At 38.4% G+C, this 25,311-nt stretch overlaps 1 protein-coding gene across 1 annotated transcript in view; it reads left to right on the top strand.

Moving 5' to 3' along the window:
• Nucleotides 1-25,311, top strand: part of LOC127437375 (leucine-rich repeat and immunoglobulin-like domain-containing nogo receptor-interacting protein 1) — a 105,704-nt gene that overhangs the window by 40,924 nt on the left and 39,469 nt on the right. The window contains exon 2 of the mRNA XM_051692199.1: nt 7,282-7,422. Coding sequence (XP_051548159.1) covers nt 7,282-7,422 — 141 coding nt within the window. The remainder of the gene's footprint in view (nt 1-7,281; nt 7,423-25,311) is intronic.

The following is a 25,311-nucleotide window of genomic DNA, read 5'->3' as shown; positions in this document are numbered from 1 at the left end:
GCATCCAAGCCATACATCACCAAGTGCAATGCAAAGCGTCGGATGCAGTGGTGTAAAGCACGCCGCCACTGGACTCTAGAGCAGTGGAGACGCGTTCTCTGGAGTGACGACTCACGCTTCTCCATCTGGCAATCTGATGGACGAGTCTGGGTTTGGCGGTTGCCAGGAGAATGGTACTTGTCTGACTGCATTGTGCCAACTGTGAAGTTTGGTGGAGGGGGGATTATGGTGTGGGGTTGTTTTTCAGGAGCTGGGCTTGGCCCGTTAGTTCCAGTGAAAGGAACTCTGAATGCTTCAGCATACCAAGAGATTTTGGACAATTCCATGCTCCCAACTTTGTGGGAACATTTTGGGGATGGCCCCTTCCTGTTCCAACATGACTGCACACCAGTGCACAAAGCAAGGTCCATAAAGACATGGATGAACGAGTTTGGTGTGGAAGAACTTGACTGGCCTGCACAGAGTCCTGACCTCAACCCGACAGAGCACCTTTGGGATGAATTAGAGTGAAGACTGCGAGCCAGGCCTTCTCGTCCAACATCAGTGTCTGACCTCACAAATGCGCTTCTGGAAGAATGGTCAAAAATTCCCATAAACACACTCCTAAACCTTGTGGAAAGCCTTCCCAGAAGAGTTGAAGCTGTTATAGCTGCAAAGGGTGGGCCAACATCATATTAAACCCTATGTATTAAGAATGGGATGTCACTTAAGTTCATATGCGTCTAAAGGCAGATGAGCGAATACTTTTGGCAATATATTGTATGTATTCTTGTTTTCAGAGAAATCTAAAAAAAAAAAATAATAATATTTGCAAATGTGGTAAGTAAAAATGTACTTGCTTTCCCTTTAAATTAAGTTTTAATAGGATTTTCAGCATTTGTGGCACAATGTTGATTACCACAAAACTTAATTTGGACTCGTCTTCCTTTTCTTTAAAAAAAAAAAAAAAAAGTAAATGTTAAAGTACTCACTGTTTCAAAAGTATAGCCATAAGACATAAACAATATGCATGTTAACATGACTTTAGTGTGATAAAATCACTTAATAACCTTTTCTGTGTAAAGTTATGTCCAATGTTTCAACTTCGTTGCCATGACGACGTAACGCAGTAAAACCGTAAAACAACCCTAAAAACTATGATTTAAACAGCTTTACAGCTCAAATAATACAGAAGAATTAATATAAGTGCTTTTATAAAATAATAAGCTTTACATTTTTGCCTTTAAACCCTCCAAAATGTGGCCCCAATTCACTTCCATTGCAAGTGCCTCACTGAAACTTATGCCACAATATCAATATTATGCCACAAATGCAAACATCGAGCTAAACTTGTATTGAATCCGGAATGTTCCTTTAAGCATAATTTCTCTGTATCTTTTGTCATTTGTGTTCTCAAGTAAATTGATCTTGTTTTAATGATTTTTAAATATTTATTTTATTTTTATTTATTTTGTATTTTTTTTAAACAAGGCAATATTACTGAGGTAAAAAATAATGACAGTCAGTGTGGACTTGTTAAGTAAAGCTCCAAAATGACAAGCAAAATAAATGTCGTAAAAACAAAAAGTCATAACAAAAATCATAAAAGTGGTTCATACAACTTTTTTGCCATATTCCAAGTCTTCTGAAGTCATACAATAACTTTGAATGTGGAACAGAACAAAACTGAAGTTCACTAAAAATCTTTTCTTCCAAGAGCTGTTAGCTTCTCCGACTGGATCATTGAGTCATTGAGAACCGAATCAGTTTGATTTATGAATGAATCATTCAGACCTGTTTGGTAAACTGAATCAAATGTAAAAGATCTGATTCAAAAAAATGATTTGATCATTCAACTCTGCCATTATTACTTCTCTGACTGATGTGAAGATTTTTTGTTTATAACTACTTACATTTCAGTTTGTTCCTGACACAATCGCTATCATATTTCTTCAGAATAGCTACTTGAAATATAGTCATATGAACCACTTTTATGAAACTTTGCAGTGTTTTTAATTTTATTTTTTTTATTTCGGAGCTTGACAGCCTCGTTCACTTTCATCCTATGAATTACATGGAGTGGCCAGGATATTCTTTAGAAGTTCAGACATGAAGGTGAGTAAACAATGAAAGAATTTTAATTTTGGGGTGAACTATTCCTTTCATTTGAATTTCTAAAACATATCCTGATGTTCTGATGTTTCTAATCATCTCTTTGAGGTTGATCAGAGAGCAATGGCTTCTGCTTACCGCCATGAGATCTTCAGTCAGTAAGAATGTTTATTACTTATCACTGTACGACATTGAAATAAACTCCGTTCCCGTGAGGATTGGTGTCAAGTTGAGTAATAACTCAAACGCTCATTAATTAGTCTTTCGTTTGATTGCTTTTCCAATATCCAGAGATCATGGTCTGGCCCTCAGCATGCCACTCAACACTTTCAACACAACAAACAAGTATATTTATGAGTCTGTAATTGAGCCTCTGATCTTGTTTTGGGTCAAAGATTCATATCTGGATCAGGGATCTGCTTAAGTTGAGAACAGAACATATCCAGAACTCTTTGTGATAAACATGGTTCTGCATAACTTTAAGACATTGCTGTAAAATTATTTTATGAGATGCAAGGATTGATGGCAAAGCAATAAGTTTTGTTTTTTTAGGATTCAAATCAAAACTGTGATTTAGGAATAGATGAATCGATCTTGAAATATCAATAGAGCCTACTTCCTATGTTATATTGAGAGGATTGATCCTCACATAATAATATTAATAGCATTTTGTTTTTTTTTGTTTTTTTACTGGTAATGCTATTATTTATTTAGCATGAAAGTGTAGCAGATGTAGGATAGGAACTGCTTTAACCTCCACTCACTTTAACATCATGCCCAAATTTCACTCAACTAAATAATAATGAAGTTAAATAGGTTTTTTGTTGATGTTGTGGTCTCATAATTAGATGTTTATTTGTTGTCAATGATGATGGCTTTTAAATAGAATAGTAAAGGGGAGCCGATTCCAAGAGTCGATTCCTCGCCCTATTGGATTCGACTCTAGTATAGAAATTAATTCCTTTGGTCTGTTGACTGTATTGTATCCTAACCCTAACTCTAAATGTCTATAATTGCCCATTTTATTCTTAGAAATCACAAAAAATAGACAAATCCATATTTATTGAAGGCCTACTATCAAGGCAAATATCGCTGATATCAACTTGGTAGGTCTATTGATTGAAAAGAAAAGAAATGGTATCAACCATCACTACTCTAATTCTTATGCTTTCTTTAAAGTAAATCAAATGAACCCCTCATCTGATAGAAAAATCACAAATGAGATCTCTTTAATATCTTAATTGTTTCTACTAGACAGCACTGAGATTAAATGGAGCGCAAATGGAGACTTCCTGAAGTTCTTTCTGAAGAGATTGTCAACCTGTGCTCAGATATTCCAAGATACCAAAGTCTGCAATCAAAAGTCAGAGATTCTCAATATGAAATTTTCTCATCAGTTTTTCCCCAAGACTAAATTGTCTGAGCTTTGCAATCCACATTAAAGGAATATTCCTGGTTCATTGCAAGTTAAGCTCAGTCAATTGCCACAAAAATTAATTTTGATTTGTCCCTCCTTTTCTTTAAAAAAAGCTAAATTCAAGGTTACAGTTAGGCCCTTACAATGGAAGTGAATGGGGGCCATTTTTTTGTTAAAATACTCACTTTTTCAAAAGTATAGCCACATGACATAAACAATAAGCATGTTAACATGATTTATGTGTCCTTTTCTGTGTAAAGTTATCGCCGATGTAATGTCAGCAAACCCTAAAATGACTGTAAAAATGACAATGTAAGCAAATTTACAGCTCAAATAATACATACGTTTTAACAAAAGATTTAATGTAAGTGCTTTTATAAAATTATACGCTTCACATTTCTGCCTTCAGACCTTCCAAAAATCTACTGTAAGTTCCACTTCTATTGTAAGTGCCTCACTGTAACCTCGATTTTTGCTCCTTTTTTTAAGAAAAGGAGGGACTAGTCGAAATAAAATGTTGTGGTAATAAATATTATGCCACAAATGCTGTCGATGGAGCTTAATTACACGTAAAATTACTTTAATTTTATAGTACTCTTTCTTTATCTCATAAATTGTCTACTTCAAATTGATCAATGAAAAATGATTCCTGAGCTATGAAAAAGCAACATCTGAGCCCCAAAACGTGTTCTCGACCTTTTCATGTTGCCTCCTCATCAAAATAAATTTCGTCAAAAAAATTCCAAAATCTGAGCTGCACATTTCCTCCTCAGCTAATGGCTGTGCTTTTGTTCCCTCAAACCCAGTTGGGCTGTTTTTATTGAGGGTTTGGTTATAACTCTGGCTTGCTGCCACAGTTCATAGTTTTAAAGCAGAATGCACTCTTTTCATTTACTTCTGTTTTAGAGGGTGTTTTTGTGTTTCAGGAATTTATTTACTAAAAAGAAACCATACAGTTTCTCAATGTTAGAGTGGGATTTTCAGATTTAACTCATTTCAAAGCGAGATTTATGTAGATGAAGTGCTACTACACTATTATTCTGATATTACAGATATGCTGACATAATGGAATGGAATGCTGGCATACTACAGACTGCATACTGTGCATTATACATTGAATACTGCCTACAGGTTTTTACATTTTTATTGTATGTGAAATATTACTGATAATGACATTTAAAGCATTAGTATGCAACATTGTTTCTCGTCCAATTTTGTAATAAAATGCCTTAACTCCTGGCAATCAAATAATATAATAAAAATTAAAGTTCTAAGAGAAAAATGTGTTAAAAATCACAGCTGATATAATTGGAAAGTAGGTTATTTTGGGTATTCCATGCACAGAGAAGATTTGCATACTGTGCGCAGTATACTATATTGCAGTATGGTAGCGTGCTTTTTTAAACATAGCCATCGCGTAAGCTCCAAGACAAGAAATTATATCATAGAGAACTAAAGATGCAGCTTCTCTTTCACAGGTAACTTTCAACACTAAACTGTCATTTAGGAGAGTTATAACTCTTAGTAGAATATTCCATTTCTGTTTAATTAATCTGATTCATGAATAAGCATAATCTTATTTCGACAATTTGTAATAAACACTGTAGAAAACAGTCCTCCTATTATATAAAATCTGCACATTCATAGCTATTAAAAATACCCACATCCCAGTCCAAAACTCCCTGAGCAGAGAGCTGTAATACAGGAAGTGGCTTTGATGATTTGCACGGGTGGGATTCAGGTGGAGATGAGACCGCAGCGGGAAATTCACTCCGAAAATGATGGGTGGGCAAGATGGTCTTTCAGCGTGTGTCCAACTCCTGAATTACTTCCTGCAGTCGCACCTCACGACTAATCAGAGACAGAGAAACTCTAATTGTGTGGCCAGGAGGAGAAAAGGAGACGCTCCCAGTGGAGCCAATCAGATACAGTGAATGCTCACAGCAGGGATGGATTGGGAAGAGAAATTGGCCCTAGATTTTACATTGAAACTGGCACAAAAGTTGTAGCAAGTTGTTGTTGGGGGGGTCCTTTTCTGCATATCGCGGCTCCCTTTGGCATATCGCAGCGCCGTTTTGCGGCCGGTTTGGCAAAACGCAGCGGCCCGTTTCAGCTTATTGCGGCCCGTTCGGCCCCGTTTCACGGCCGGCCCACTGGGAAAAGTCCCGGTTCTCCCCATGGCCAGTCCGCCCCTGGCTCACAGTAGATCCAATCATAATTCTCATTTCAGAAATACTGGGTATCTTTACAGTAAATCTGCATATACTATGGTTTAAAGCTTGAATACATGTACAGTATGTAGCTCAATTTAAAATATAAATTTTATCCCAGCTTAATGTACATTGACATTCAATTGATTTCCCCAAAGTGTAAAAACTGTGGCTCTATGGCACTTTCAAAATATTGTACTGTTTGTTTAAGCGTTCTGACCAACCAATAATAGCAACATCTAATTGCATACATTTGGGGTGGGGCTTATTATTTCTGTGACCAATGGCAGGTTGAGAGTCTGTTTGAAAACAATCCTTGTTTTTGTAATTTAGTTTGGTGCTGCTAATGGCGCAGAAATTTCACAAAAGTAACATTTAAACTAGATTTTTATATTTTCTAAAGGAACCTTGTGGTCAGAATACTAGGTTGTTGCAGGTGATTCCCAGGGTGTTGCCATGCAGTTGCTATGGTGTTCTAAGTGGCTGCTAGATATTTTGGCCCATTTTATCATCCATGATTCAAAATTTTTACATTTGAAAGCTTAGAAAAGTAATAGCACACTTCACAACACAAATAATCTGCTCTGGGTGTTGCTATGCAGTTGCTAAGGTGTGCAGAGGGGTTTTTGTTGTTTTGCAGTGCAGCTGCTATGGTGTTCTGGGTGGCTGCTAGATTTGGTCCCTCCTCAAATGTAAATCCATGGTATTTTTTTGCCAGATTTATTATCCGTCAGGCAAAACTCGTACGTCACTTTGAAAAGTAATCGCACACGATAGCACATGTACATCTGCGAGATGTTTGTTTTAAATCTTTTCACATGGAAAGCATTGCATTTTAATTAACACCTGCTTAGCATCTTATAAGGATCAGATTTACAAACATTCTAAATTATTAACGTCTCAAAAACATCTGCTGAATGTCTTATCGACATCCAAGAGCAAATGTCTTATAGACGTGTTGCAGATGAGCAAACAACCTAAAAATACATTTTCCAGTTGTAAACATACACATCGGATATACGTCTGGGGGATTAACGTGTGCTATTAGGGACCTTTACTGAACAATTTGTACAATTTGATGTACAGTCTCATTCATGTCCATAGCACAAACGATGTGGGATAAATTACGAGCCGAAGTTTAATACATACTTTAGGGTTGGGGTTTATTCAAATCTCTAACCCTAAGTCTGAGAAATGCTTATATTGATGAGTATGCCTTAGCAAACACCACTTATTACACCAGACACATTTTTTGCATCCATCTGCGGGCGTTTTTTATTTTTTATTTTATTATGTAAAAATTTCACTAGGTGGACGTCTTTGACAGTTGCGCCTTGTTTTTCACTTCAGGTTCAACAGATGTGTCTCGAGACTGCTGCATTCTGTTCTATTCATAGCACTGTGTCTAGCTTATTCTAGCACACGAAAAACCCATAAGACATTAAATAAAATGAAAATAAAATAAAATGATATGCAAGGAAGTGCAGTCAAAGAAAATCAAATATAGTAGCTATTATCCTTATTACTTTTATTAAAATATTCTCTCTGTTTCTCTGAATGTAGGTGTTTCTTCTGCTTTGGGATTGTCCACTGAGGAGACATAAAGTGAGGGCATGTGGACCCAGGACAGAACGAGTATCTATCTCCAGCACGACTCCCTGTGAACCAGCCTCCACACTAAAGAGCAGAGAAGCATTTACTGCTGTGAGTACAACTCAGTCTCTCTTGCCGAGCAGATGATTTGTGTCTCTGTGATGTTATGTAAGTTCTGGCATGGTATTTTTCTCGGTATACTGCCGTCTCCTGCAGCTACACTTTAAATCATATTAAAGCCGATGTGCCAGAAAGGAAATAGAGTTGATTTCAGAATAAAAGAGATGTGCTGTGTTGACAATAAATGAGCATGGTGAGTGATGTCAGTGTATATGAAAGGCAGCAGCTACTGTAGATGAGTACAAGGGCCAATCAAAAATGTAAATTTCACTAGCTGACTTTTGTAAGGTGGCCACACCTGCAAGCTCAGAGAGATCAAAATAGCACACCTATCAGTCAGTTTTAGTCTTGGCCCAAGTCCACAATAATATGTTTTCATTTAAAATGTTCTGTTTACTAATTTTCCAAGTTTACGGTATTAGAGAGCATTTTCGATGGAGGAAAATGCTGAAAATGGGTGAGGCATAAATGTAGCAAAATCCATTGAATCCTTCAACCAACAATACTTCCACAGAGTACTTGCGTACGGACCACCTGGTGCTTATTAAACACAAAAATCCCAAGAGCTTTCTCAAAATGTCAAGCTGTAATCGGATTGGCTTGCTTCATGCAACTTCCAGGAGTAAGGGTGCCCTGGTGTTCATTCGTTGGGAAATAATCATGTATACATGTTACCAGGCATCCACAATGAGCGTTTCCGTGGAAGAACTGATCGTTGGATTTGCAAAAGTTTGTGAGTTTCATTCCATCAAATCCTTGAACGACATTGAGGAGTTTTGTTTAAGACACTTATTCACAAGTAAATATTCCACTTTGTTCTCCGAGTATTCGTTTTAGACCAGGTCCACACTAATCAGATTTAGTTTCAATACACATTTTCAGTTTCCAAAGCATTCATTAATGGAGAGCAGTTTTGCTTATGGTGGAGGAAAACATGGTTCTAGTGTGGAAGAGAGAAATAAATGTAGTGAATATGAAGACGTATTAGTGTGGAAATGGCCTTGGACTACCATTATGAAAGTTTTGGAGGAAGAACTAGTCGCTGGATTTACAGAAGTTTACAAAGTTTGTGGCAATGAATCTTTGAAAGATTTTCAAGGGTTTCATTGGAGACACTTATCTTGAAAGTAAACGAGATACTTGAAACTTGCTTGCAGGGTTATATCAGATCTAAGGCCACATTGACACGTTTGTTGGAAAAGTTTTCACTTCTCATTCACACTGGAACAGCATTTTCCTCCACCGTACATGGAGACTTTAAAAAACGCTCTCTATTACTGCATGCTTTGGAAAATAATGACATAAGTAAACTGAAAATGGAGTTTTCAAAGAAGTGTAGATGTGGCCTAAGATTTACTTGCCCCAAAACATCACAAACTGATTGCTTTACATATCGGTCCCACAGTTTCTTCCTCCCTGCTGAAAAGATAAGCTTAGACTAGAATGATTTTCTATGTTGGTGCAAGCTGGTTTCGCTGGTTAGTTGCTGGTTTGTGCTAATCAAGCTGATCTAGCTAGTTGCCTTTTCAAAGGAACTGTGGGCAGTTCTTGGTGGTTCTTGGTATAAGTATCCAGTATAAGCTGCAATGTGGGCCAGACTTTAAGGTGATAGTTAAAAGTCTATCTATGCAAGACTGCATTCAACACAGTTTTATTTAATGTACTCAAAGTCACTAGTTAGATCCACCATTCCTTAATGGCTCTTTTCATGTAATTGGTTGTAGAGTAGTTGTTTTTTTATTTTTTTTTTTACTCAGAGCAGTTCTCATAGCTGGCAGAGACCATGAAGGAAAAGATCCGTCCAGTGGAATGGAATAAACGAACCTTGTATTATTGTGGTTAGTCATTTTGAATGATGCCATATGAATTCCAACCCATAAGCCAGGATTTGAAAGCCATTTCTGTGTGGAAACATTACAGCTCTCCCTCCCTCTCTCTCTTTCGCTCACATCTTGCCTCTATTCTCCATCATTTATCGTGGCTGTGCGTAAAGAAAACCAGCCTGCAGTAAAATTGATGGACGGCATTTCGCACAACTGAAGACAAACGACACACTAGATTCTGCATGTGTGAATCTCTTTCTCAAAAACAGAAAGCATGAGGGGAGCTTGATTTCCATCTGAGAACGAAAACAGACGGGTGGGGCGTTTTCCTTCCTCTGAAGATGGTTTAACTGTTCAGAGTCTTGTGGAGGTTCTATGAAGCTCCATTTTCTCTCGTCGCTTTCTGTCAGATTGTAGATATTGACTTTGTTTTGCATTTGTCTTGTCAGGAGCGGTTATCTTGTTGAAAAATGTGTTTTGAAACATGGTAGATGATTTCTAGCTAATCTGTTTTTAAGCTGGTAGACCAGCTTGGGCCAGCAACAAACCAGCTACCAACTATTTACCTTTAAATTAGATTTTTCAGTAGGGTAGTTCATATCTCCCACAATTGTCCTCTCCATGGCTTCTGTTAAAATGTGAATGTTTAAGAAATTCATCATAAATGCTCCTGTGAGCGTTTCTATGCATACTTAGAGAAGACCGGGTTGGGATTGTTTCTCCCCATGTTCATGACCTTGAATTAGATCACAAAGTGTTTAAATCAAAATGTTAAGGTGTTTGAAAGGATAAAGAGACTATGGACAGACCACATGAGCCTGTCCAATCCCTTCTTTAACTGTATGTCAGTGCAGAATGGCTAAGGTCACATTAGAGAAACTGTTCAAAGAAGACACAAATCTTTAATTCAATCTGATTTAAAGATGTGTTGAGGCTCTGACTGATGTAGTCTCTAACTGAGATAGCCCAGCTATAGACCATTCACTGAACATTTGATGCAAATTGTACACAAAAATGGCAAGAGCTTTCTCATAAGAGCAGACTGTCAATCTGAACAGTCCACTTGAAAAGTTGTTTACAAAGTACCAGGTTGCTACAATAAGAGTTTCCAAGGAAAAACTACTGTTGTTGCTGGATATACCAAAGTTTGTAAATCTAGAGGAAATTTTTTTTTTGCTCAGAAGTGTCTCTATCATAGCTCAGGAGATTTCATGGAGTCCTTGGTTGTTTCATATAAGTATAAAAAAATAATTGATCACAGTCAGTCTCTTGATGAAAAATGTTTGATTTCTCATCAAGACTCTGGTATCTTGGCAAATCTGAGCACCATTCGAGACACTGTTGAGATCTCGTGTGAAACTCTAGAGGAGCATACTGGAGTCTATTTCTTTCATCCTTTCTTTCCTTCTTCATTTTTTCTTTCCTTCTTTTTTCCTTCTTTCTTTCTTTCTTTCCTTCCTTTTGAATTCCTTCTTTTTCCCTCTTCCTTTATTCCTTCCTTCCATCTTCCTTCTTTTCTTCTTTTTTTCTTCTTTTCTACCATCCATCCTGCCTTCCTTCCTTCCTTCATTTCCATCCTTCCTTCTGTCTTTCCTTCCTTTCTTCCTCCTTTCTTTCCTTATTTTTCCTTATTCCTTCCTATTTAATTTCATCTTTTCTTCTTTCCTTCCTTCCTGCCTTTCTTTCTTTCTTTCTCTTTTCTTCCTGCCTGCCTTCCTTTCTTTCTTCTTTTTACTTCCTTTTTTCTTCTTCCTTTCTATTTTACTTGTTTCTTTCTTTCTTACTTCCTGCCTTCCCTCTGCTTGCCTGCCTGCCTGCCTGCCTGTCATCCTTCCTTTCATTCGTTCGTTCCTTCCTTCCTTCCTTCTTTACTTTTTTCCTTCTTCCTTTCTATTTTACTTTATTTATTTTCTTCCTTCTTTTTACTTCCTTTGTATTTTACTTTGTTTCTTTTTCTTTCTTACTTTTCTTCTTTCTTCTCCCTTTCTTTTTTCTTTCTTTCTTTTCTTCCTGCCTTCCCTCTGCCTTCCTTCATTCCTTCCTTCCTTTCTTTTTTCTTTCCTTCTTTTAATACTTCTTCCTTTCTGTTTTACTTCTTTCTTTCTCAGTTTGTTTTACTTTTAGTCTCTTTGCTGACTAGAAGAAACAATTGAGATATAATATAAATCTTTTTGAAGTTTCATTTGGAACACTTAGTAGCATGTAAATGAGATATCCTTGAATCATAGAAAAAGAAACTAACTGTTTTTAATCCCATGTGCAGTAGGTGGTTCTTGGTGTAGAATATGCTGTGAAGTGGACTAAACTTCATGCTAAAAAGTCTGGCTATGTGTGACAAGTACTAAGCTGACCATCATTATGTATAAACAGATAGTGTCATCCTGATCTACTGGTACTTTTGGTGCATGGATTGATGGTTCCTTTGCATGTTTCATGGTTCAGGTACCCAATGGCTCTTCTGTGATTTATTAAAATTGTTAGCTGTACTGAAAAGTGAGTCTTGCTTCTCTCCTCCAATCGTTTCATCACAAGGTGCTGGAGCATGCTAAGGAACACTGCAGATATCTGTTAAAAAAGCTGTGATTTTCTGATTGTAGTTGTTAAAAACTCAAGCAAACAACAACCTGTGCGCTTCTGTTTATGTGTGTGATTTACGTGTGTGATTGGTTGAAAAACCAAGCAATACTTTGTGAATATTTATAAGAACATTTGAATATTCATGCTCAGGAATCCATGCATGTTTAATGAGATAAAGAAATGTTTGTGCTGCCTCACAGTAAATTTGACTGTAATCTGAGTGTCCTGTTCTGTTGAATAGTGCTGCTGAGATATAAAACCATCAGAAGTGGAAAAATGGATTTCTGGAAGCGTGTGTTCTGGCTTAAGATTTGGTGTAATCTGAGTTTAAGAGTGAGGACTTGTCGTCAAGGTCAGCCTTTTCCCACTGAGAGGCAGCAGTGTGAAGACATTTTCTTGGGCGGTGAGGAGGCTGCTGGGAAAGAGATTTGTAGCCAGTGGTGAGAGAAATGGAAAGAGTTTGGAGAGTATGCCACAAATGTGTGTCTGGAAGGTTATAATGTGAGCTGGAACAGGAAACTGGTTACCAGAGCTCTTAGAGAACATAACAGTAACTCACTCAAACTCAGTTGCTCATTGAAAGGGATAGTTCACCCAAAAATGAAAATTTTGTCATCATTTACAGTACTCACTTTTGTGTTGTTACATTAATGATTCTTACTTTTATGAAGAAATATTTGGAAATAAGATGTGTGATTTTTATTGCATTTGACGCCCTCAGCAGTTGCCAAATGATGAGGCTGTTTAGATTTCAACAGCGCTCTGTGTTTCGCTCTGTAAATTTAGTAGAGAGGCAAATTATTTTAGTATGGTGTTCCGTCTGCATCTGCAGAAAATGCACATTTAAGAATCGTTAACAGAACCAAAAGTCATGACAATAATACACTTTCAGTATTTAAAAAAATAAAATGAATTGGTTCTTGGTTCTCAAACCTAGTGTTGACACACTGTCCAATAGCATTGGGGGCCGTTTACATCGAACACATTTTTGCAACCGTCCATGCTGTTTTTCAATTGTTTTTCAATGTAAACATGTACTAGACAGATGTCTTTGAGCGCTGAGTCTTGCCGTTTTTTCAAAGTCTCGCGGAGGAGTGCTACTTTTTTGGATGATGTGTCAAGTTGAAAAGAACCTCAACTGTTGAAAACGCGTCTCGAGACACCTGCATTCTGCTTCAGTTGTTGTGCTGTGTCTAGCTTTTTTAGCGCAATAATGCCTTCAATCTGAACGGTCATTTAAACTCATTGCTGTGTAGTGGAAAAACAACTAAGCTATTTAATAAATCTCTTTTTCTTTCCTAATGTACCTCGTTCAAACTCACTTGCTGATTTATTATACAAAATTTGTGTTAACTTTTTAAAAGAATTAAAAAATTACTTAAATTCTCTTAATTTAATTAGGTTTCAAAGCACTGCTGCCAGTAATCAAATAATAAATAGTTACAAAGCTCTCCTTAACATTCTGCTAAACATTTTCTTTTGTGTTCTCTGGAAGAAAGTCGTACAGGTTCCAGGTTTCATTTATGCATGAACTACCCCTTTAATTAGATGTAAAATGTCTCCATCATGTATAGAAACAAAATCACAAAGTCACCAGGGAACATTGACATCTTTCTCATGGAAAATTCAAGCGAGAGTTCCAGATGAGTAAAGCTGCTTACATCAGACACATGAGGGGCCTTTTTGGGTAAATCTATGATTCACACCCTCGGTGTGGTCAATGTGAGACCATCATTACATTTGGGGAAAGCAGTGATGGCTTTTTAATCATCTCTGAATTACATCAAACTCTGCAGGATTATCTCCCCTGCCACCATCTGTCTCTTAATTAAATTGTCTTTAGACAGATTTTGTCTAAAGGGAGAGTATCTACCGAAAGATCAATCAAATAGCCACATGATCCCTTTCTAAACACTTTGTCGCGTTCTCTCTCCTGACCTGTGTGAAACATACTGTTGGTAAAGATTTTCCATTAATTTCAGCACTAGTGTTTTACCAATGCTGTTTGCTCTGTGATTTTAACTTTAAAATTATTGTACAACAGCAACTTTTTTTCATTAAAATTGCACATGATGGTTTCCTCTCTTAATGCAGTTTTATCATCGTAAGATGTACTGATTATATTTGCTCTTGCTAAATAATACCAAACGGTCATGCTTAGAGCTGGTCTGCATTCATATTCCCAAATGTCTGTCTATATTCTTCTTTTTCCTGAAGTTAACATTTCACAAGCTAAGTGTTTTTTTTAATTGATCACAATTTTAGCATTCATCTGAGAAATTCCATAAACTGAAGTCATAATTGAGATGCAAGGTAAAATAGACTATTGGTTTCCAGACATATTGTACAAGATCAATTCTCATTCCAACGCTGAAACCAAAGAGGATTCAGTTCCGGTGGTGCTGGAGGATTTCAACACTACATGTAGTATATTGTAAGATTTCAGTACTATAAGACTTCAATACTGTAAGATTTTAGTGTTGTAGAATTTCAGTACTGCAAGATTTCAGTAATGAGGTGTAACAGGGCATGTTGTCACACTGTATGGGGTAAGCTGTCACAATGAAACCTGCCATTGAAAAGAAAATAGACTTTAGCAAAATGTAAGCAGTAAAACAATTTTGAAACACTAAATTCAAGAAACAGCAAAAAAAAAAAAAAACAAAAACAAAAAAGTTAGTTGCATATGCTAATAATACGCATTTATAGCAAAGTCCTGAAGATACACAAGCTGAAATTGTCATAGAAACACCACAAAAATGAGGTTGCTTCAGCAATTGCATTTTTCAGGTCACATTTGCTTTTTACAATGCTATCAGTTAGGTTTACTTTTAAAACTTGATAGAGCATTAACCTATAAAACATCATCTGTTTGTTACTCACTTTTAGTGCCACTCAGTGGACATTACACATCGGAACTTCCTCAAAACATGTAAGGATAATATTTAGCACCACAATCATTTAAGGTTAGGCTGAATTCAAACCAACATACAAAACCACTGCTAAAGGAAACATATTTAGACTTATATAGCCTTTGTGGTAACTAGCCCCAGTCTCCCCTACATGTATTTATCTAGTAGACACTTTCATCCTAGATGACTTACGCATGAGAATGATACAAAGCAGAACTGTTATGTTAGATTTCAGTACTGTAGGGTTTCATTATTGTAAGGTTTGAGTGCAGAGGTTATTCCTCAAAAGAATAGCTGCCTTTGAGTCTGGTAGAAATAGAAGTGTAAAACTTGATTTCTGAGAGAGAACCAGGATATTATCCTTGCAGACAGCCAGTGGGTATATTATGCCTGAACAATGGTTTGAACCCAAATGCTGAACACAGGCGAGGGAGATAAAATGGTATTCATTTACAAACTGGGGAATGAGATGGAAGATGAACAGACAGGTGGTTGATCTGCTGCTGGAGGCAGAGGGCTGGGCAGGCAGGAGGTACAGTGCATCTGGAAAGTATTCACAGCGCTTCACTTTTTAAACATTTTGTTATGTTACAGCCTTATTCTAAAATGGATTAAATTCATTATTTTCCTCAATTCTAAACAATACCCCATAATGACAATGTGAAAGAAGTTTGAAATCTTTGCAAATTTATCTCACACACACACACACACACACACACACACACACACACACACACACACACACCCCTCACCCTCACTCTGGTGCATCCTGTTTCCACTGATCATCCTTGAGATGTTTCTACAACTTGATTGGAGTCCACCTGTGGTAAATTCAGTTGATTGGACATGATTTGGAAAGGCACACACCTGTCTATATATGGTCCCACAGTTAACAGTGCATGTCAGAGCACAAACCAAGCCATGAAGTCCAAGGAATTGTCTGTAGACCTCCGAGACAGGATTGTATCGAGGCACAGATCTGGGGAAGGGTACAGAATTTCTGCAGCATTGGAGGTCCCAATGAGCACAGTGGCCTCAATCAACTGTAAATGGAAGTTTGGAACCACCAGGACTCTTCCTAGACCTGGCCGCCTGGCGATCAGGGGAGAAGGGCCTTAGTCAGGGAGGTGACCAAGAACCCGATGGTCACTCTGACAGAGCTCCAGCATTTCTCTGTGGAGAGATGAGAACCTTCCAGAAGAACCACCATCTCTGCAGCACTCCACCAATCAGGCCTGTATGGTAGAGTGGCCAGACGGAAGCCACTCCTCAGTAAAAGACACATGACAGCCTGCCTGGAGTTTGCCAAAAGGCACCTGAAGGACTCTCAGACCATGAGAAACAAAGATTGAACTCTTTGGCCTGAATGTAAAGCATAATGTCTGGAGGAAACCAGGCACCGCTCATCACCTGGCCAATACCATCCCTATAGTGAATCATGGTGGTGGCAGCATCATGCTGTGGGCATGTTTTTCAGCAGCAGGAACTGGGAGACTAGTCAGGATCGAGGGAAAGATGAATGCAGCAATGTACAGAGACATCCTTGATGAAAATCTGCTCCAGAGCGCTCTGGACCTCAGACTGGGGCGACGGTTCATCTTCCAACAGGACAACGACCCGAAGCACACAGCCAAGATAACAAAAGGAGTGGCTCCGGGACAACTCTGTGAATGTTGTTGAGTGGCCCAGCCAGAGCCCAGACTTGAACCCGATTGAACATCTCTGGAGAGATCTGAAAATGGCTGTGCACTGATGCTCCCCATCCAACCTGATGGAGCTTGAGAGGTCCTGCAAAGAAGAATGGGAGAAACTGCCCAAAAATAGGTGTGCCAAGCTTGTAGCATCATACTCAAAAAGACTTGAGGCTGTAATTGGTGCCAAAAGGTGCTTCAACAAAGTATTGAGCAAAGGCTGTGAATACTTATGTACATGTGATTCTCTTTTTTCCTCTCCATTTTTTATTTAATAAATTTGCAAAGATTTCAAACAAACTACTTTCATGTTGTCATTATGGGGTATTGCTTGTAGAATTTTGAGGAAAATAATGAATTTAATCCATTTTGGAATAAGGCTGTAACATAACAAAATGTGGAAAAAGAAGCGCTGTGAATACTTTCCGGATGCACTGTAATGGTGGAGCAGAGCGGTGATCTGGATGGTTTGGCATGGTAGGCTTGAAGGTGAGTGGATCTGAAGATGACGGAAGAGGCAAGTGGTTGAATACAGGTAGGTGGGTTGGATGGTGGATCTGAAGCATAAGGAAACACACATGAGCATAACAACAAATACTAAATGAGGGAAACTAAAATCAAAGTTGGCCTAGCATTAGCACCACTCTAGTAGACTGAACACTCTGCCAATGAACAATTGAGTACTCCGGGTATAAATAGAGCAGCCTGGTGATGAGATGATGACTTGCAGGTGAGAAGTAATCAGTAGGGAGAACTGCCATGTCACCGGAACAGACCAACTCACAAACACGGGGGAGACACAGACAGACAGAAAAAACACAAAAGGCCAAAAGCCACATCCTGATAGGGAAAGTGATTATGTAATCTTTAATACTGACCTCATGACCTCAGTCAAAAGGTTACAAGGCTTGTGTTTATCTGTCAACTTTACTGGCATGATTCACTGTGTTATTAAAGCTCAGAATTTGACAGCATGTATTGTATGATTGAGTTAGTATTAGATTTTTACTAACATAGTGATGTGGAAGATCTTCTGTGTGATTTCTAGTATTTTTTATAGCATAAATTTAATTTACATTTTTGGGTTACCTATCCCTTTAATCATTGATAGGTTTGGAAGCAGGACAGGAGCGGGGAAAATTCGTCCCGGGAGTTTACATAGAAACTGGTGTCCTTTTCTGCACATCGCGGCACCGTTTTGTGGCGCATTCTGCATAACGCGGCGGCCCACAGGGAAAAGTCCCGGTTCTCCCAATGGCCAGTCCGCCACTGAAGCAGGATATGGAGGGCATTATCTGGATGGAAAATCTCCATTTATTTACGCTCTCTCGCTTCAATGGTGCTCTCAGAGTCAGGGAAAAATAGGTCAATCCAAAACTGGATCAGGGGTTGTTCATTCTGTGCTGCTAACCCATGTGACCAGGTTCCTGTTTTCTCAAACCCTCAATCTGTGATCATAAAATTAGATGCAGGTAATCCTGACTGTCCTTTACTCTGTGTGTGCGTGTGATCTGGGTAGATATGATTACTACCAACAAGGCAAGAGAATACGGAGCATAGAAGAGAACAACAAGGAGAGAATGAGATTTTGTTTGCTCCCTTTTAGATGATTTCTGTGCAGACACTGGTTTTTAAACATCTTTTAAAGTACCTATTGCTGTTTCTGCACTACAGCCTGGGGCTTGGAAATGTCATAAGTACAACACAGAGAAATATCTCAACATGGTGTCATGTGCATGAGCCCAGCTAAAGTAAGCCAAGTCATTTCCCTCTCTCCTCTCTTCCCCTCATTTTCGTGATTAGTTCCAATCTGATTGGCTGCTTCTATGCAGTATATCAATGGAGTTGTATGTCTGAATCATCAGTATTCGTAAAACTGTAGACGAGAAATACCGGATGACCGGCTACATCCGGCGAGTTTCTGAAGTCACATCCACTTGACACGTCACTATCCCTTTACGTAGACCACGGGAGCTGTGGAGATTTCACTAAACAATGGGAAACTGTGATTCGCTCAGTTCTTTTCAGCTGTAAGTGTTATATATACCAGTACATGCCTGCGGTTTGTCAGGTCCCATTGAGCTCGGGTCAGGTAAAAGACCTCTACTTACTACGTCATATACTAGGGGTTGTAATTGTACCATACTGAACCATGCTTAAGTTGAAACGCCACTGGAACCCTTACTCATTATGCGCAGAATCATGCGGCCCAATGTTGGAAAAGTGCATAAATTCTGCTGTTTTTCTGTGTTTTCTGTACGTGTTGAGTTTTTCGACACTATTATTTCAAGAGTCTATTATTATGTTGGCTTAGTGTTTCAACAAACATTCATTAGACTTTCAATAGCCTGTATAACAGCAGCAAAATAACAGCTTATCGACTGACTTGCTATAGCTAGTAAAACAGTCTTTCAACAAACATTCAGTAGACTTTCAGTAGCCTGTATATAGATCTTTATTAATGACCTTTTAATGAACTGATGTTCTCAACAATAATGTAAGTAGGTCATTAATAGGGATCTATATACAGGCTACTGAAAGTCTACTGAATGTTTGTTGAAACAATGTTTACTAGCTATAGCAAGCCAGTTGATAAGTCACTTATAGTCAGTTAAATATCTATTTGGGACCATCAAAATAAAGTGTTACCTTAGGTTTTTTTCAAAATCCCTAAATGAAGACCAAAATTTGAGAAATCCCTAAATGAGAATGTAACTCCTCCTAGAGCTTTCAAACTACTAGGGGTGTAAAAAAATATTGTAGCGTATTGTATCGTGTGATTTGACGCACACGATTCAATACCATATGTACTGAACAATAAACAAGCAGCACAGCATTGAGAGCAGTGAAACAGTCTCTTTCCCGGAGAGGCGGTGCTGAGTGCTCACAGGACATCAGAGCAAACACTTACCGTACATAGGTGAGAAGATAGATGGCAAACTTGTAGCGTTACAGCTTGTAGAATTTGCCAAACAACGGTGTCATGTCCACCATTTTATTTACACCGACAACACCGCAGAAATCGTGGATTTGAAATAAAGAAACACAGCTGCAACAAAGTTGTAGCTCTCCCAGACGACACAGAGTATGACACTGAACAAGACGCTCATAAGTAACAAAAACAAGCTTATTCAAAAATCTGACAACGTAAGAAACCCGCAATTAAATGAGACTTATTATTCTCTGGTTTTGACGTCAAAATGTAAACAGGTATGAGTACAACACTTGCGCACATGTTATAAGCTGGTAATAACCCTGGTAAAGTTTACATACAAAGTGAAACCGGGGAAAGAGGGCAAAAAAATTACGTGTGCTGATCAGTTTTTGCTCAAGCCGCTAAATAATATTGGATTATGCACATATATCGTAAAACCAGAGGTCAGGTTCCTCTCAAGTTTTTTTTTTTCTTCACCATTAAATATCATCGAAAGAAGTTTTTTCCTTGCTACAGTCACTTTAGCTTGCTCTCTAGGAGCTTTAAGACTTTAAGGCATGATTTTCTATAAAGCTGCTTTAAAACGATGTGTATTGTGAAAAAAGCTATACAAATATTAATGACTTGAGTGCAGACAAACTCATGTGTTTTTGTCATTACAATCAAAAAAATAAATGCAGTGCTGTTGATTAAGTTACTTTATTGTAGAGCTCTACTTTTTGTTGCCAATGTCAGACACTGTTGTGTCATTTCTGACACAGGTTTTTGTTGAATCCTTGAATAAGTTTGAGTGAAACATTTGTGGGCGCTGATTTTTTTTTAATCGTATTGTATCGTGAGACTTTGCATCATATCAGATCGTATCGTTAAATTTGTGTATCATTACATGCCTACAAGCTACATTCACCAAACAGCACAGACCTTTAGACTGTTTTGGAATAGTGTGTTATGTCTTATCTAACTGATCAGACTTAAGGTGGTCACACACCAGACGAGAAGCGCCACACCGCGTCGCGGTCTTCGATGCAGTGCAGGTGGTGTAACTGCGCAAACTAATGCCAACGTTTATTATGCAGTTTATCTATATGTAGCATTGAACAGGTTTCATTCAAGCTATCAAACCACAAAAAAGACATACCTGTAACTGAAAATACATTGTGTAGGCTATATGAAAAATACATACACACAGAGAGAGAAAGAGAGAGAGAGAGAGAGAGAGAGAGAGAGAGAGAGGAGATTTTAAAACAAGAATACTTCATACATCAATCCACAAGATTCTACCTTCACACTGTGGATGTAATGATATGCCTCTTTGCTCATGGAACTCCAAGAGTCAACAGAAAGTCGTTGAAAATATATTTGTAACACCTCTAGCCATCTTCTCTTGTCATTCACCCATCACGTTATAGTTAAGGTGAGGAAGATTTTTTGAGTGTTAAACAGGAATAAGGGAAGGGGTGCCACTATATTCACACACACATACACACACACACACACACACACACACACACACACACATATACATATACATGTTAAAGTATATGTTTTATTTTATATTCCATTTTCAACTATTTTAATCAATTTAAGCGTTTTAAAAATGCTAGGTGACAAATTAATTTAAAAAAGAACAAATGTAATTTCGTTTAATGTCATGAACTTAAACATTAAATATATACAAGCTGTCACTGTTTGAAATTTTAACACAAATTATTAACAAGTTGAAACCTGATTAGTCACGTAACGCCATGTGAAGAGCGGACATGTGAACAACAAGCTCTGCACACTTTGATAGTTTTATTACTATTTGTGTCATAAACCGTTGAGATTCGATACACCGATTCTTAACTGTTCTAGGAAGACAATATGTAAAAAAATTCAAAATCCTCGGGCTCTGGAGATATTAAAAGACACTTACGTTCTCAAGCTGTTTCCCCTGAGAAACCGGCCGAAAGCCCCGGACTCCGGCATGAATTGATGAATGTGTTGGCAATGCTGACGAAGGTCGTTGCAGACTTGGAGGATCTTGCTGTGATACGTCGATCGATCACTTCCATGGAGACGAAATTCTCTGAGTTGGTTACAAGATTGTCGGATGTCGAGAAACAGATCGATTATCTGGAGTCATCGGAGAGGGAATTATCTGCTAATCCGCTAGCGACCAAAGTAAATTTAGAACGCGTTTGGGAAAAACTGGAGGATTTGGGGCAGTGGTAGCTCAGCGGTTAAGGCTCTGGGTTACTGATCAGAAGGTCAGGGGTTCAAGCCCCAGCACCACCAAGATGCCACTGTTGGGCCCTTGAGCAAGGCCCTTGACCCTATCTGCTCCAGGGGCGCTGTATCATGGCTGACCCTGCACTCTGACCCCAGCCTAGCTGGGATATGTGAAAAAGAAGAATTTCACTGTATATGTGCAAATGTGTGATAAATAAAGACAATTATTATTAATTATTATAGAATCGTAATCGACGAAACAACGTCTGAATTGTTGGAATTCCTGAGCATGAGGAAGGCCGAGATATGGTGAAATTCCTAGACGAGATCTTCCCGAGTCTGCTCGACATAACAGGCCATAAAGCTGGAAATCGAGCAAGCTCACAGGGTCCCGGCTCACAGATCCGTGGAGGGAGACAGGCCCCAATAAATTCTGGCCAATTTTCTGAGATCATCCGATAAAGATCTTGTGTTACGCGAGGCGAGGAGTAAAGGAAGGCTTTCTTGGAAGAACCATAACATTTTCTTGTTCCCAGACTTTGCGAATTCGACAGGAGTGAAACGTGATCGATTCAAGGAAGACAAGAATCTCTTCCATCAACGGAAGATCGCTTTTGCTCTGATGTTTCCGGCCAAACTGAGAATAGATACTAAGGATGGCCAAAGAGAATTTACATGCCTACAGAAAGCATTATCCTACATAAAGACATTGGAGAGAGTAAGCCATTTGGTGATTTTCATGTTGCCGCCTAGTGGACCTGTCTCACTGAACATTCACTTGACTGTCCAAGGAAACTGGGTGCATTTTTCATTTCTTTTTGTGCTGGTTCTGCCTGGTGGCTGGAGTTTGTTTTGTGTAGAATCTTTTCTTCAGGACAGCTTGTGGATGAATCTGCTCATTTTGGATGCTTATGCCTCCTGTGGGCTGGAGTTGGTTTTGTGAAATATTTCTTGCAGGACATTGGAGTGAGTTTGACTGCCCGAAGAACTGAATGGCCCGTTTTGTCTTTTTTTTGTGCTGGTTCTGCTAGCGGCTGGAGTTTGTTTGTGGAGGAACACACCTTCGAGACAATGAAGTGGATGAATCTACACGTTTTTGTGTGTGTGTGTGTGTGTGTGTGTGTGTGTGTGTGTGTGTGTGTGTTTATTCCGCTTATGGGCTGGAGTTTGTTTTCTAGATTATCTTCTGTTGTGTAATTCTGTTTTACACATTTTTGTATAGAAACACAGGACTTGAGCAATCCAATGGCAAAGTTGTCGCAGGGGCACTCGTAGGCATGCATGGACTGTTTGAGTTTAGATGGATGGACGCTGGTTGGCACTGTCGGGCACAGGGTTAATGCGCACATTTTTCGTTTTTCTGTTTTTTTATTTTGTTCCGGGGGAGGTTCGGGGGTTGTTTGTTGCACTAATGGGGAAAGTGGTCTTTATAATTTTATTTTTGATACACAATCTATTTTTTCTAATATGTCAAAATGTCAAATGCTAATATGAGTGGATTGTCTCTCTCCACGTTTCATGTGAATGGGTTGGGGCACCCCATAAAAAGAAGGAAGGTTATTTCTTTTCTTAAATGTAAGAAATATGATATAGTGTTTCATCAAGAAACGCATCTTTCCCCGCAGGAAGCTGAAAATTTTGGGAAGATATGGGGTGGATATGTTTTCTTTAGTGCTGGCTCAAGTAAGAGCAGGGGAGTCATTACATTGATAAGTAAACATCTACAATTCAAATGTCTCAAACAGATTAAAGATAATTTAGGCAAAGGCAAAGGTTGATTTTGGCTAATATTTATGCACATAATATTGATGATCAGGGTTTTTTTATAGATCTTGGTCTTACAGATATTTAGAGACTTTTGAACCCATCTGGTGGGGACTATACATTTTTTTTTCATCAGTCCATAAGATTTACTGTATTTTAGAATAGATTTCTTTTTGATATCTAAGCCCCCCATTTCATCTGTTGTTGATTGCTCAATTGGAAACATCTTAGTCTCAGATCACGAACCGGTAAGTTTAGAGGTGCTGCCACATATGGAGAAAAAGAAATCATATAGTTGGCTCTTTAATGTATCCCTTTTGCAAAATCCTGAATTCCAACAAATGTTAAAGGCTGAAATCAATGTTTATATGGAGACCAACTGGTCTCTGATGGCCTCAGAGAATTGACCCGATTGAAATACAGATGTAATACTATTTTGTCGCAGAAGGTGGAGTTTTGGTTATTCAGGGCAATACTGTCATACTTTGAGTCGGGGGACAAAGCAGGGAAGCTTTTGGCTAGATATATAAAGCAGAGAGAGTCTTTATCTACCATTCCCTCAGTGAAATCTGCTGGTGGTAAAATATTTACCTCGGCCATTGATATTAATAATGCTTTTAAAGAATTCTATCTTGATCTTTATAGTTCCACGTCTTCGTCTACTGATGAAGATATTAGAAACTTTGTGGAACCATTAGAACTCCCTAAACTGATGACTGAGCAAAAAAATTATCTTGATTCTGAGATAGCCTTGGAGGAGCTTGATGAGGTAATTAAGGCCTTACCTACAGGCAAGGCTCCGGGGCTAGATGGTTTTGCCGCTGAATTTTTTAGATCTTATGCTACAGAACTGGCTCCACTTTTGTTAGAAGTTTATACGGAATCATTAAAGAATGGAAAGCTTCCGCCAACCATGGCACAAGCCCGGATCAGTCTGATTCTTAAAAAGAATCCAAGTGAGGGTTAGAGTTACCGTCCAATTTCCCTGATCCAGCTAGATGTAAAAACATTGTCAAAAATTTTGGCCAACCGATTAAGTAAAGTTATGACATCTCACATGTTGATCAGACTCAAGTCGCTGCCATCTTACTTGACGCCGAAAAGGCATTTGATATGGTAGAATGGAATTATCTTTTTAAGATTTTGGAAATATATGGGTTCAGGAATAATTTTATTGGATGGATTAAGTTACTTTATAGACACCCATTTGCAGTGGTACAAACAAATGGATTAATTTCAGATTATTTTACTCTGGATAGGGGCACCCGACAGGGTTGCCCTCTTGCCCCATTATTGTTCTGTCTTTCCCTGGAACCATTAGCAGCCACGATAATAAAGGAAGATGATTTTCCAGGGGTGGTGGTGGGAGGTTTGGCGCATATGCTTTTGCTTTACGTGGATGATATTTTATTATTCGTCTCCGACCCCACTAGATCTATGCCTTGCCTCCACAAAATTATTAATTCCTTTTCAAAATTCTCAGGATACAGAGTCAACTGGTTTAAATCCGAAGCTTTGTCTCAGACAGTGTACTGCTGCCCAGTAACGGCTTTTCAGCCGGGCACCTTCCAGTGGCCCAAACAGGGCATTAAGTATTTGGGCATTTTATTCCCAGCAAATTTGTGTGATTTTTTTAGAGTTAATTTTGACCCTTTAATAAAAAGGTTTTTGAGCGATGTGGCCAGGTGGGTTTCATTACATTTATTTATGATAGGCAGTGGCGAGCCGTGCATTTAAAGTCTAGGCCTTCAGTGTGATTCATGCCATTAAGAAAACACAGTTTCACAATGAATAAGACACCCTATGCCTTTGGGCATCATACATTATGTCGCAGCTAACTAGTAATACCAATTGACATTTTAAAAACACGTCCACGCACGAAAGCCAGAACTTGAAACGACACTTAATGCTCAAGCAAGCCTAATTTTAACTGCAGCATGACTGTTTTGTGAAACTGTCTCCCAAAC

Source organism: Myxocyprinus asiaticus, chromosome 48, assembly GCF_019703515.2.
Source record: "Myxocyprinus asiaticus isolate MX2 ecotype Aquarium Trade chromosome 48, UBuf_Myxa_2, whole genome shotgun sequence".
Lineage (NCBI taxonomy): Eukaryota > Metazoa > Chordata > Actinopteri > Cypriniformes > Catostomidae > Myxocyprinus > Myxocyprinus asiaticus.
Note: the sequence above shows the minus strand (reverse complement) of the source record. Positions and strands in the feature narration are given on the sequence as shown.